At 40.8% G+C, this 15,209-nt stretch overlaps 1 protein-coding gene across 2 annotated transcripts; it reads right to left on the bottom strand.

Moving 5' to 3' along the window:
- Positions 1 to 11,399: 11,399 nt before the first annotated feature.
- Positions 11,400 to 13,499, bottom strand: LOC139667100 (serum amyloid A-5 protein-like). 2 transcript variants are annotated; one of them, XM_071546505.1, is made up of 4 exons: positions 13,366 to 13,499; positions 13,181 to 13,280; positions 12,885 to 13,023; positions 11,400 to 11,741 (listed from the first exon to the last, which is right to left on the bottom strand). In XM_071546505.1, exons 2-4 carry the CDS (start codon positions 13,266 to 13,268, stop codon positions 11,603 to 11,605), a joined length of 366 nt encoding a protein of 121 aa, XP_071402606.1. In that variant the 5' UTR covers positions 13,269 to 13,280; positions 13,366 to 13,499; the 3' UTR covers positions 11,400 to 11,602. The 2 variants fall into 2 exon arrangements, with proteins under 2 accessions (XP_071402606.1, XP_071402607.1); XM_071546506.1 differs by having other exon boundaries at positions 13,418 to 13,480.
- Positions 13,500 to 15,209: the final 1,710 nt, after the last annotated feature.

Raw genomic sequence — 15,209 nt, 5'->3', positions numbered from 1 at the left:
TCCTCCGTACATAACAGTACGTTGACTTGCATTAGTTTTTGGGACAGGAAGTGAAAAACAACCTCTTGATGCATGCCTAGTATTAAAGTTATGGCCATTACTACTATATGAAAATTGATGGACTGAGGTTTTTCTTGTTGATTTAGTTTGTTTACACTGCATGTGGGGAGACCATGGTGCTGAGAGTGAAACCTACGATGGCAATAGTCATGCTTTCTCTCATTGAGATAATATATGGTGAATTAAATTATAGTCAAATTAACCTGTCCATCTTAGTTCTGATCCAGGATCTTAATTCACGGTGTAATAGTCTTCAGCTTGGTGGTCCTGGTGTTAGAATGGTAGATAAAGTGTTTGCACACTGTGGACTTGTAATGGAAAATGTCTTTGCAGTGTGTTGAAGGTTCAGATTGATCCAGATAACAGAGTGATCCCATGATGCCTGTGGGTCAGCCCAGCACCTCTGTCACCTCCAGCTCTTATCACCACCTACTGGGCTTAAGTTGCTGTTGCATGCAAATCTGAGTCCAGTGCAGATGTAGGCAATCTTTGTGAACATCAATCAACATTTGAGGCATTAAAGCTCCATATGATTCAGTTTTCATGATTTAGTTTCCTCTGTCTCAGGATCAGAATAAAGTTCTTCATGATGTTCTGCAGATAAATGTAGTTTAGTTCAAAGTTGAACTGAAAGAGTTAAACTGAATGAATGGCTGCACTTGTTATTCATGCCAGCCAGGGTGCACGGGCCTGACGGCGGAGTCAGCCGGTGAAATGAAGTGCAAAAGGCAGCCGGCGGCGATGTGTCACATGCTCCATGCTTACTTCAGCAGCTAGCTGCACAGTTGGCATGAGGATAGGAACGCAGTAAAATCTAAATCACAACTTGCAGGAGAAAACTTGAATCCTCAGTCTGCTTGTGTTTTGTCTGGTTCTCTTTCTGATTCAGATTCAGATTTTATTTACTCTAGACCACACATCGTGGTATGAAGTACTTGTAAACATAAAACAAAACAGCAGTACAATGGTAAACAACCAGATAGATCTTAGCACAAATTAAGTCATTTAAAGAGAGGCAGAACATTACTCAAAAATGCACCCAGTTTACATACTATCCTTGGTTTATCTGTCTGCAATAATAATATAAGTTTACAAAGTATTTTAGCAGGTACTTCTTTCTATTCTCAGCAATGCTTGTGTTTTTACATTCAAACAAACGTGATATTCATCCCCCAGACAGTTGTCATTACATAAATTACAAAACCTTTTATTCCTTTCCAGACCTTTGTATCTTCCAGTTATTTTGGGAATTCTAACCCCGTTCAGTATCTCAGCCAATAGGAGAGCGCTGGTGACATCAGCGCCGGTCTCAGCCGCCAGGTTGAAGCGGGCCATCCGGTGTACGCCGCGGTGTCGCCCGGCGTGCCGACTCCGCCTACCCGGGCCAGTTTCGGCGTAGGCCTGGGGTGGGATTACAAGTCGACCCTATGTCAAGACTGAGTCGTCACAATACTGGCTCCTGATTGACCGACAGCAGCGGCTCCTCTAATTCAAATGAGGTAAACCTGCTGAGTGGAGGCTTTCCAGTTCAAATGTTGCAAACTGGATCCTGATTGGACAGATTTCAGTCATTCTTCAGGAGCGGGTCCAGCTGTGATGCGTTTCCTGGAGTTACACTGAAACTGACTGGAGAAAAGGATGGAGTTCTGAAAATGTAATAACTTTAAAACCAGCCACTCAAACAAAATCAAACTTCAGCAGTATCTTCATTAAGCATCTTTGATCATATGTATATAAATAAAGGGAAATTAATTCCTATAATATTGGTGCTTTAAGTAATCTATGTCCTTCACTGACTTGTCCTTATCGCGACCAGCAGGGATTGCAATATTGATCAAATGTAACTCCTCCTCCAAGTCTCTCGTTCAGCCCCACTGACACAAACAATCAAAACAATCAGGTCACATTTTCACGATAAGAAGATATATCACCATGCTGAAAGTATGAATAGGCCTATGACATTCACGTTTTCATGTTATCAGTAATGATAGGGCCACATCAACAGCAGACCTCCATTTTTGATGATGGAGTAGCAAATAAACGTTCACTGGCTCCCTCCTCTCCTCCACTCCATTCCTCTCCTCCTCTCCTCCAGGTTACTTGGCTTCTATTTACAGTAATAAGTCAAACATAAGTAATAAGTCTTTCCTCCTGTATTTCCCACCTGTGGCCAAGTCATGTCTGGAAACCTGCTGTTTCTCAACATTTTCCTGTAATAGGTTTTCAAGTCAGTGCTTGTGAGTTAACCTCAAAGCCATGAGGATAGTTATTTTCTTTCACTTTCAGTGTTTCAATGAGGAGTGGCTGCAGTTCACTGTAGATTATGTGGTTACACCATTTTATAGACGCATAATAGAACTTGATCTTATCTTTATCTCATCTTATACAGTACTTGTGCTGACCAAGGGTTAGACTGGTTCAGTGTCTTACCAAATGAACACAGACACCCAGGACTGACAAAGGAGGAAAAGCATGGATGGATTACTGAACATGCCAACCGGGCCCAGGCCCAGGGGCCCAAGAGCTCAGGGGGCCCCTGAGCCAGAGCCTGATACATGATGATACTGTCACTAACTTTACATTTACTGCCCCACAGTCGAAGGGCTTTGTCATTTATTTATTTACCAAAGCCCCAAAATTCCCCCAATAACCTAAACCTTTGTTTCAAACATTTGTGTCAACATGGCTCCGTCACAGTGAATGTTCCCCTCATTTTATCTATAGCACTTTAGCAGTAAAGCTGTGCATCATTGTCCAAAGGCTTTGTAATGTAAAGTCATGGTTTACGAAGACCCCAAAATGTTGTTTTCCCCTCCTGATCTGTCAGAATAGGACCCACTGACTCATACCAAGTCAGTGGGCAATCAGAGGCATTTTGCACTTTAAAGTATGTTTTTTAGGCCTAGAATAATATGTGTTTGCACCTTGTAATTCCTTTGTAATTGTTAGAATTTAGTTTCTCTCCCAGGGGCCGGTTCACATGCCGTCTTTTGCACACTCAAATCCATTCACTTTAATGGGGGGGCACGGCAGACGCGCACAAATGTGAGGGCAATGCAGTCGTGACGCGCAATGACCGCGACCATGACGCACTGGAGGGGGGGGGGGGGTCCTTTGTCTCATAATCCGCCTATGAGAAAGGCAACCTGATCTTCTATGAGAAAGACCTAAAAAAAAGTGGCATTAATTTCAATGAAGCATCAATGTACTCAGGAGTGTTCACACAGATCTTTAAAGAGCAGGATGGGCCAAAGATGGACAAAGACAAACACAAGATGTTCAGCTTTGTCCATCTGAGCATTCAGGAATTTCTGGCTGCTGATTAGGTACCCCTGTCCCACATCAAGAGCAACAAGAATATGATGGCTGAACCTCACCTGACTTTCCGAAGTCTGCAGATGTGTTTCAGGAAAACATCTGAAACAGAGGTCCACATGCTTGCTATTGACAAGGCCTTACAGAGTCCAAATGGACACCTGGACTTGTTCCTCCGCTTCCTCCTGGGCCTGTCACTGGAGACCAAGCAGGATCTCCTACAAGACCTCCTGAAACAGACAGAGAGTAGCTCATACACCAATCAGGAAACAGTCCAGTACATCAAGGAGAAGATCAGAGAGAATTCCTCTTCAGAGAGAAGCATCAATCTGTTCCACTGTCTGAATGAGCTGCATGACCATTCTCTAGTGGAGGAGATCCAACAGTACCTGAGATCAGGAAGTCTCTCCACAGACAAACTCTCCCCTGCTCAGTGGTCGGCTCTGGTCTTCGTCTTACTGTCATCAGAACAAGAGCTGGACGTGTTTGATCTGAAGAAATACTCTGCTTCAGAGGAGGCTCTTTTGATGCTGCTTCCAGTGGTCAAAGCCTCCAATATATCTCTGTAAGTGGATAGATAACTGGATATATTAACTATATTAAATTTGTTTTTTATTGAGGAGAAAATAGAAATATTTTCAGAGTTCTAAAGTAAACACATTTGGTGGATCAAAACATTTGAATAGGTTATATCACTAGTATAATGTGTTAGGTGGGTACAGAAATTAATGACATGAAAATTAATGATATGAAAAAAACATTAATATTTCTGTATCTCCATTGATGGCATACATTAAAGTGATCTTCTTAAGATCTTGTTTGTCTTCATCACTAATTCTTCTTTAGGCTGGCTGGCTGTAACCTGTCAGAGAGAAGCTGTGAAGCTCTGGCCTCAGTTCTCAGCTCCCAGTCCTCTAGTCTGAAAGAGCTGGACCTGAGTAACAACGACCTGCAGGATTCAGGAGTGAAGCTGCTCTCTGTTGGACTGGGGAGTCCACACTGTAGACTGGAGACTCTCAGGTCAGGATTCCTGAATGTGCATAGTTTTACATAGTTATTTTCAAGTCAAATCAACTGTATTTCTACAGCATTTCACACCCTTCATCCCAGCCTGTCTCAAAGGACTTGATAGAGAACAAGCCTAACTAGATCTAACTAATCAACAATCAATTGCAAAACAAAATGATCAATACAGTCTGTAACAAAATAAAACACAGGAATCAAAAGAAGCACAGGACACAATAGCAATAGCATGTGGGAAAGACAGAACAGGCCTACCTGACGTATGTAGCCGAGCCGAACCGATCAGCAGCACCAACCTTAGTGTTGCACTAACCTTAGGGATGGTGAATGGCAGTAAGAATAAATAGGTTTTAGGGCACCCGGTGGCTCAACCGGTATATAATACCCAACGACATCAATCAATTGTTGGAGAATTATGGATTCATGTGTAACTTATCATAACATTTGTAACCATTTGTAACTGTTGTCAAAATCTTACCCAGCTATTGTGATTCATCACATTTCCATAACAATTAGCCAAGAGCCAGAGATAGACAGAATAACACTGCTTTCAAAATAAAAGCCTTACATTTCACATTTCATCACCATCGAACCACACTGTTGCCTCACAGCAAGGTCCTGGGTTAAAATCTCCACCTCGGTCCTTTCTGTGTGAAGTTTGCGTGTGTGTTTGTGAGGGTTTCCTCCGATAGTCCAAACACATGCAGGTCAGGTCTAAGTTGCCTGTGAGTGTGTTTGATGTAGTATGGTATATGACATGTATATGATATGGTACTATGTTAAGCCGTTTGAGACATGCTTGTGATAAAGGGCTATATAAATTAACTTGGCATAAGTTTGTCATATTAAAACAACATTTTTTTGGGATGTACAATGCACTTTGGGAAAAAACATCGATTGAATTTTAATTTGCTGTATTTGAGTTTTAATCTCCCAAGGAAAAGTTTACCCGAAAATTTGGCACAGTGTTGTTGCTATTACTGTGATTGTTTTCAAAGTATTATTATTACTCTATTGTTAGTATAGAGAACCTGCCACACAATTACAACATAGTGTGTTGGTAAGTCTGACATAGGAAGTGGAGGTAATAAAATTAAATCCAAGTGTAGCCACAACACATGTGGTGAGTCAATAAATTACCAAGAAGTTTGAATAGGTTATATCACTAGTAGGCTATACTAGTAGGCTCTGCTGGACTGGGGAGTCCATACTGTAGACTGCAAACTCTCAGGTCAGGATTCCTCAACCTGGTCAACACATGACCAGTTAAATGAGTGAATAAATTCTTAACCATTGTAGGATTTTCTCTGCTATTGTCAACCAAGGGGTCAGCCAATCAGGCCCACCAACACCAACAAAATTCCATCCTTTATTAAACAGAATTTATCAGGGTGCCCGGTGGCTCACTGAGTAGAGTGCGTACCATATAAGGCTCAGTCCTTCCCGCAGTGACCCGGGTTTGAATCTAGCCCGCGGTCATTTGCTGCATGTCCTCCCCTCTCTCTCTCCCATACCTTCCTGTCTCTCTTTCGCACTATCTCTGTCAACAGCATTTTTGCATTGGGGATCAACCTGAAACACAGCAGCCAAGGGGCATTTTTGGGCAGTGCAGTTGGAAAAGGGTTACGATTGCAGCCTTACCAGGACCTTGCTTCCCTCACATCCACCCAGTAGTCCTGACCACTAACCATTCATACTCTGAATCCTCCATCCCCTCAACCAGCCCCCTGAGTCCAAACAAGCATCTCTGTCTCAGGGGGGACCAACACTGGGGACTCCTTCTGTAGCTTGTCAACACCCTGGAACTCCACCAGGGCTGTGGCCAGGCTCACCACAGTCCTTGCATATTGGCCTGCCCTGTGCATCCCACTGAAGCCTAGGTTCCATTGCTGGTAATTGGTACTGCTCTCTGGGGGAGCTGTGGTGCTTCTGTGGGTGCAACAGTATGCTGAGACGTGCCCAATGTGATCCCAGCCAGCTACCTCTAAAGCTCCTCGACCAGTACCTTCCCCAGTGCAGACATCTGGCCTGAAATCTCCTGATGAAGCTCCGTCTGTAAGGTGTACTTGAGCTGCTGCAGCTCCTGGACAGATATAGTTTGTGGTTGTGCAAGAGGGGCTTGCTGTAGCATGCAGGTTGCTGGGCCCAACTGGGTGGTTACATAGGACTAATTGACCCCTAGTCTGGTCTCGCAATGCTACTTCATCAGGGTCTGGACTCAGCTGGATCCACAGTATGAAATACTGAAAACTGAATATGAAACTCCCAAAATCTATATAAAAGACCCCACCCCTTTTTCAGATTCCTCTCACCTGTTTCACACAGGTTGTAACAACCTTTCACACTAAGTTCTATACATTTGAATAAACTTTAAATAAACTATACATAAATGGAAGAAAACTTAGCTGTGTGTATGTGTGTATGTGTGTGTGCAGGCTGTCAGGCACAGAGGAAGGCTGTGCTTCTCTGACCTCAGCTCTGAGCTCCAACCCCTCCCATCTGAGAGAGCTGGACCTGAGCTACAATCATCCAGGACACTCAGGAGTGAAGCCGCTCTCTGCTGGACTGGAGGATCCACACCGGAGGCTGGACTCTCTCAGGTATGGAGAGGCAATGTTGGGCAAAGTTTAATGTTGAACAGGAGTTAGGACTGATGCTGTATGGAAAATCATAGGGAAGGTTATTAAATGCCCATGTTTCCATCATCCAAGAGAATATGCTCGTCTGACTTTGTTTATCCCCCCAGTGTGGACCATGGTGGAGTGCAGTGGTTGAAACCAGATCTGAGGAAAAGTGTGGTTTTAGTTTGATTCATGAAAACAAAGCAGCACACATTCAACTATTTAGATAGAAGCCCATTTACACAGTAGTATGTGACATCCATTCATTCAAATCCTACATCATGTGTTTTAATGAAACCGTTAAATAAGTTATGAAATATTTATTTCCTTATTTCTTTATTTCTGTGTATGTGTATATGTGTGTGTATGTATGTGTCGGTATCTATATGTTATTATTATTATGTACAGTAATGCAGTGTGTTATTATTAGTCTCATTTAATATTTTCCTAATTGTTATACCTTAGGTAAGCACCATCAGAGGTTGGTTGCCTTTTCTTGTAATTTCAATAAATAAATAAATAAATAAATAAATAAATGAATAAATAAATAAATAAATAAATAATTGTTCACAACAATGAAACTGTTAAATAATTAACAGCCTACTTGTTAATACCAACAATAAATGAAGAGATCAGGTCTATTAGATGAGAAACTACTGCATTGTGTCTTGTTCTCTCCATCAGATGCCTGTGAACTCACACTGGACCGAAACACAGCACACAGAAACCTCTTCCTGTCTGAGGACAACAGAAAGGTGACAGAGGTAAGAGAGGAGCAGCCATATCCTGATCACCCAGAGAGATTTGACCACTGGGATCAGGTGCTGTGTAGAAATGGTCGCTGACTGGTCGCTGTTACTGGGAGGTCGAGAGGGAAGGAGTGGTTTATATAGGAGTGACTTATGGAGTAATCGGAAGGAAAGGAAAGGGTGATGACTGCGGGCTTGGATGGAATAAAACGTCCTGGAGTCTGTTCTGCTCTGATGATGGTTACTCTGGCACAATAACAGAACAACAGACATACTAACCCTCCCATCCTCTGTCTCTAACAGAGTAGCAGTGTATCTGGACTGGCTTGCTGGCTCTCTGTCCTTCTACAGTGTCTCCTCTGACACACTGATCCACCTCCACACCTTCCACTCCACATTCACTGAGCCCTTCTACCCTGGGTTTGGGGCTAAGGCTAGAGTTGTACTTAGGATAGGGTTCTTGTTTGGTTCCTCAGTGTCTCTGTGTCAGATAGAAGAGGGAGAGTCGCCTCCTGTAGAGAAACACTCACACTGCTGACCATAGACAGCTGCTGAAATGATAGTTCACTCTACAGGAACACACACACACACACACACACACACACACACACACACACAGACACACACACACACACACGCGCGTAATGGCTGAAAAAAATGTTTATATGAAAGATGTACAGTATATTTGAAATTATATGCTCAATGCTGCATGGGAAATACTACAATATTGCAAAGTAGTAGGGGTTTCACAAAGCTGCTATTTTACTTTTCTCAAGTACAGGTTTGGTTATTTTACTTTAGTAGATCATAATGGTGTTTTATATTAATATTGTACTCAGGTTCAGTTTAATCTGTTCTGTTACCTTCTAGTCATGTCTAATCAAAGAAATGTGTGATTGATTGCATTGGCCTTGCAGAGTTGCTCCTGAGGGGGATGCTCATTGCCTTCTTTCCTCAATACGCATTTCGTCTTGCGGAGGAAGGGCACCACAATGAATCAAGTCCAGAAATATTAATTTAGGCCATTTACAAGTATATTGGATAGAACAGTACATTGCAAGAGGTTTAGAATTCATAAAAGATACTCCATGCTCACCTTTGTATCAACAGTGTAGTACAAGCTGACTCCTGGTACTCTGAGGGAACGGTGGCATCATATTGTAAACTCTGCTTTTTGAAAAGTGCTATACTAACAAAGTTTATTATTATTATTACTAGTCCATACCCGGGGATGCGCGCACCACAACTCTGCGCAGACTTGCCAAAAATCCGCATAAACAGCGTAAATTTGGGAAAATGGAAAAAACAGCTTCGTCAGTCCCTGCCTATGCCAATGCTCAATGCTCATTTTCAGTTTCAGATTGATTGGCCAACCCATTGAGGAGCAAAATGGATGCAGACAGACAGACAGACAGACAGACGGACAGAGTTTTCCTCATTTTATAGTAATCCCTATAGTAGGATTATTATTGTACCTATTTCACCTTGTTGCATAGATAGACAGCATGTTAGAAATCACAAGCCTGGCAGACAGTCCTTACCACCTATCCCTGATACTTTATACTGATAAACACTGAATACTTGTAATTTGTTGGCATGACAATAGAAAATTTTAAACATATTAAAAATCAGGACAAAGTATTGGCTGTTCGCAGCGTCAATACAAGAATATTAGTTTTCAACTTCAACAACCCATGTCAGTTAAATCAAGTCTCAACCTGCTCGCAAATATTTCAGCTTGCCATGTTGTGTTTGGGTGTTTTTCTCAAATCCCAGACTATCTGCCATCTACACAAATATTTTGGGCCTGTTAAAACAAATGGCCACATCCCTAACTTTTGATACATGCCCATCTGAAGTCAAACACTGTATGTCCCTAACAACAAAATAGAGATGTTGCTATCGGCTATCAAAAATCTTGGCTTTATATTTGATCCGATTCATTCGTCAAAGCTTAATACAGGCATTTGTATTGTTGAGGCTTGATTACTGCAAGATCATGTTCTCCAGTTTACCTAATACTGGCATTAAAAATCTTCATAACGTACAAAATGCTGCTGCCAGAATCTTGGCCAAAACAAGAAAATGTGACCACATAACACCTATCCTGTCTGTGGGAGCCAAGACATGGACACTGGTTTTTGCCTTTGGTGCAGGGAAGAGATTTTCTGTGTGGTATGCAGAGGATATACTCTGTACAACGTTTGATTTGTAATGTTATTTAGGCCTATATGCTTGTTGTTAATTGATGGAGTTTGTTGTTTTGGATTTGGAATCTTAACAATCTTGTTTTCTTTGTTTTGAAATCAGTGTGAGCAGCAGCCTAAAGGTGGACTGTTGCTTTAAGAGAGATAGGGCATCCTGTTAATTAGGCAGGCTACTCAAGGAGGAGAAGGTTTGTAGTTTCAGTTTTGTGAGCCATGGAGCCACACGATTGGCACATGGAGCCAAATTAAATTTTTGATTCAACATCTATTGTGGGAAAACTTTGTATAATGAAAGTGTAAAAACACAGGAAATGTGGATTCTATGTGACTGTCACCCATGTGTAAGGCCAAGCTAAGGAACTAAAAGCCGCAACTACACTGTCTCCCTACAATGGCTCCCAATTCATGCCAGATGTGACGTCAACATGCTTCTGCTAACAGTTTGGCAGATCTCATTGCACCAAATATACTGCCAGGTGCCTTCCGACTGCAAGACTCAACCTTAGCTTTGCACATTGACTGGGAGTGACTCAGTCTGTTCCCAGACTCAGGTTAGACAGTGAGCTGGCACTAGCTCAGGTTCCTGCTGATGGGAATTTAGTGTGTGTGTGTGCTGTTTTCCTGATCAGTGTACACCTGTTCATTCATGTTGCTCATGTCTGTGAGTTAATCTGCTGGGTGAATGGGTGTCTCCTGTCTGTTTCAGTCTGTGGCTGCGGCTGGGCAGCGCTGGCATCCTTGTGGTCCCCGACTCTCACGACAGTGGCGGTCGAGCTGCTGGTGATGCCCCACGTTTCAACCGGGTGTTCTTAATGTATTTATTCATTTTGTTTCATTCCGTTAGCCATATTAATCTTTGTTTGCCGACTCTCAGCAGCCACTGCACACCTGATTGTCCTGGAAGGGGGATTCCTCTGAGTGTAGCCCTTCCTACGGTTTCTTTCTTTTGTTTTTTCTAATGAGGTTGTCATGGACGTTTTTTCTTGTGCTCAGTTGAGGGTCTAATGCTGCAGGTGTCGTTTTCATTTATTGTTTTACTAATGTGGTTGTTGTGATGCCCTTGGAGACTTAGCCTCCTTTAGTCCCTGTATGGAAACATTTCTTTCAGACAGCCTGCCTGTACCTATTTCACCTTGTTTCACAGATAGACAGCAAATGTTAAACCTGACCATGATATTCATGAAACTTATTTTTGGACTCTCAACTGGAAGCAGCACACACATTATTTTAAAAGACGTAGCAGCCTTTAGTCGTATGGAAAAATGACTTTCAGACAGAAGATACAAATTTGTAAAATGTTGTTAGCCAGCATCGTTTCAATTATATTACAGTGATTTTGGCATGGAAAGAGATGATAGCTAAAATGTTTTATATTTGATGTCTCTAGTAATTTGAGACTCAGACACAAGAGATGATTTCCATTTGTTTAATCACCACAATTTTGCAGAACATTTGATAAATCATATAAACATGGAAGTAATTTATTGTTATGTTTCATCAGTATCAGTATCACAACATATTTCTGGTATCATAAGTGTATATTTCATATATGTGCTGTACTGTTCTGAGGAGCTCAAAAAGAACAGTTTGTTGCATACATTTTATTTTTAAGTAGATTTTTCTATCTTCAGTATCTTCTGGGAAGTCCTCTTGGTCTGTAACGGTTGGGATTGCCTCCGTTGCGTCCCCATTCATTAGCTCTCCGATCTGCAGCCAAGTCCTTAGCATCTCGACCCCTTATTTTATTAAAGTTCTCTCTGCCATCACTAAATTAAGAATACAGACATTGAATTTTAGTATCGGACAACACAGCAATGATATTTTTAACAGATCTACAATTGAGATCAATTATAACATTCTCCAGACCGCAGAATTATCTCTATATTTACGTAAAGAAATATTCACAAAGCGCTTCTCTGGGTATCACTGATTCTGAGCTGTTTGGCGATCAGGATTAGAATTGAAATTCAAAATAAAGATACCAAATCCTCTTTGTCTGTTTGCTCAATAAATGGCTGTTTGATCCACAAATCAGTGTGTTTGCATGTTTGTTAGCAAGAATTTCTTGATGAAATAAAATAAATTAAAAAAAAAAATGAAATACAATTCAGCAAATTTTAAACAAATTAGATGCTGCCAAGATTTTTCATGCATGCTAGGATTTTTTTCTCACTTGTCCTATTGCGCAACAATCTGGGATCAAGCTGGAGAAACAGTGACTAAACCCCTGCAATCCTTACACAGATACACTTTAAAAAGAATGGATAAAAAGCCCATCCAGAATAATCACTGTAATATACTTCAGAAGCACAACTTTTTGAGTTTTGAGAGATTTTAGATTTCATTCAAATGTGTGTCTTGTTTTCAAGATTTTATTTAATTTAGCCTCTCCTCCATAGCGAGCAGCACCGACTCCTCTAGAACTCCTGCAAGAGGAAACCGCTCTGCAGCCTTCTGTCGCTGCTTTTGGACAGTCTGCTTTCTGATAAGGGAACTGAACAGTGCAACACACTTCCAGCTGATATTAAGAGTTGCAGTTCCTTTAGCAGTTTTAAAGCTGAATACAAAATCTGGCTTAAAGCTAAACAAACATGTAACCACTAATTGCAGACTGTAACTGACCTAATTTTTAAAGCATATGCACTTTGCACTGGTTTTAAAATTTTGTACACTTCAATGTCTAGTGTCTATTATGTGTTAGTATTGTGTGTTTGTATTTGTGTGGATTGTATATATGTGTGTTTTCAATTGTAACCTGCCAAGAGACTGCAGATGAAAATTAGATAAACCTGGTATATAGTAACATTTATGTTTAACATTGTAAATGGTCTCTTACAAATACATAAATAAATAAATAAAAATGTGCATAAACCAACAATATATAATGGGATATAACTTTTGATACTGACCTGATGAATTTAGCCGCCCATCTGCCTCCTGGTCCTCTTTGAGCAGCATCATAGTTTCCCCTGGCATGAAAGTATTTGTCTGAGTTTTTCCAGTTTGCCTTCCTCATGTCACGATATGCACTCACCATGTCACCAGCTCCTGCACAGAAGGCAAACAGTGATGGATTTTTGACAAGTGAACTAAAGAGTTCATATAAACATGAGGCATGTCATGCAAAACACAAAATATTGGAGATGTCACATTAAAGTGAGACACATTGCTATTATGAAGGCCAGGAAAAAGTCAAGCTTCTAACCTTGAGCAGCTTCGATGGGAAACCGGAACCACTGGGCATGGGTTTCCACAAGGAGAATCAGAACAAGTCCTGCGAGGAGCAACTTCATGGCTGTAGGTGTCTAAAAGGGAAAAAACAATAAGCAACAAATTCTAAATAAAAACTGCAAAAAACTATGTACATAGACTTATGCTCTTCCTCATTACCAGTAAAAATTCAAAGTCAATTTGCTGCTGAAGAGTGTAGAGTAAGCCTTACTGGTCTGACTGGATAGTGGAGACTCTTGTCAGGACTTTGCTAACCTGACTCCTCTTACATACTGTCCTGGAAAGAGTTTGGATGTTAGGTTTCTAGATGATGATGATGTGAGGAGGGGTTAAAAATGTTTCAGGATATTCTTTGGCTGCTCAACGGCAAAAAGGCTGACACTGCAGTAGATTTATGCAAACAATAAAAGTGCATTAGTGCAAGAGACTGCTTGCCACTGATCATCAAAAATATGCTTCCCATTTTCACAGTCCTGACCTCAATCAGTTGCACTCTCCAGGTATAGTGGAGACTGCTGTCAGTCTCCACATCATTTTGATCATTTGTGATCACAGCCCCTAAACTTTGGAACAACCCGCCCCAGTAAACTCTTTATCCTGTTTAAAAGCGAAAAAATAGAAACCTCATTTTATGATCTTACATTTATTGATGGATTTGTTTTATTTTTGCTTGCATTGTACTACATTAGTTTTGTTATATAGTTTGTTGTCTTTTCTTTTGTTCCTTTAATTTAACAGGTTTATTTAGTCAAAAGTGCTTTACAAATATACTGCATTATTATTATTGCTGCTATTATTATCATTATTATTTTTATTATAATAATTTTGGCTATTGTTTTTGTATCATCTACTGTATTCAAAATCTCCACTAGAGGTAGCAGTCAACATGTCTGGAGCCCTGAAGTAATCTAAACAAAACCTTGGGATTACAAAATCGGGGGAAATGCACGGTGAGGACAGAACATTTTGCTCTCAGAAGGAGCATGTTTGTTTTACTCACTGTGTCTTTTGAAACAGAAGCAAAAACCAAGCTACTCTTACTGTATAAAGGATAAGCTTTTCTATGGGAAACCAACTCATTGGCCACTGAATAGGAAAGTTGTAATTCCTCTGAAGTCTCAACTGGGGTTAATATTGGCCTTTTATTAAATATCAAATATCAGCCAGTCATGTGGTCCCATGCAGATAAGACCACAGCTGCATGAAAACAGTCTATAAAATCTGCAAGAAAATGTTGTTTTCTTTGCACATTCTATTTTTTTCATTTAATTGTTAAATAATGTTTTTTTTGGAAATGAATCCTTCATTTAAAGGCCTGATATATCACAGTGTTTCCCTGCCATTGAATAGGTAGTGTAGGTAAATCTTAGTTAGTATTGGGTTGCAGTGGAGAGTTTTAATGTCCCATGAAGTTCTAAATGCGGTCTCAGGCTTTTTCCACTGTGTGAAGAATAAAATGACGAGGGTAAACACTGAATACTTGCAATGTGTTGGCATGGCAACACATTAAACATCAGGAGGCTATTAGCAGCGTCAATACAAGAATATTGGTATTGGCCTTCAACAACCCATGTCAGTTAAATCAAGTCTCAACCTGCTCGACTATCTACCCGCTACACAAATATTTTGGGCCTGTTCAAACAAATGGCCACATCCCTAACTTTTGATACATGCCCATCTGAAGTCAAACACTATATCAAGAACATCAGATGCAAAAAGCTTAATACAGGCATTAAGTGCCTTATCCCCTGGTTTTCCCATTCAGACCATCGCAACCACTTCACACCCCAGGCCTCCTCATAGGCCCAGAGGTGTTTTAACCACCAGCACCTAAAGACTATCCTGAACCAGACCTGAACCAAAGTCTGGTCTTCCCTTCAGTAATGTTAAGATGGCTCTACTTAATGCTAGATCAGTCTCAAACAAGACTTTTATTTTAAATAATCGTATTACTTCTTTTAACCTTGACATTTTAGTCCTGACAGAGACCTGGCTGCAATGTG

Source organism: Centroberyx affinis, unplaced genomic scaffold, assembly GCF_046629955.1.
Source record: "Centroberyx affinis isolate AG114_WGS23_722 - 3 ecotype Tasmania unplaced genomic scaffold, CSIRO-AGI_Caff_v1 ptg005295l_1, whole genome shotgun sequence".
Classification (NCBI taxonomy): Eukaryota; Metazoa; Chordata; class Actinopteri; order Beryciformes; family Berycidae; genus Centroberyx; species Centroberyx affinis.
Note: the sequence above shows the minus strand (reverse complement) of the source record. Positions and strands in the feature narration are given on the sequence as shown.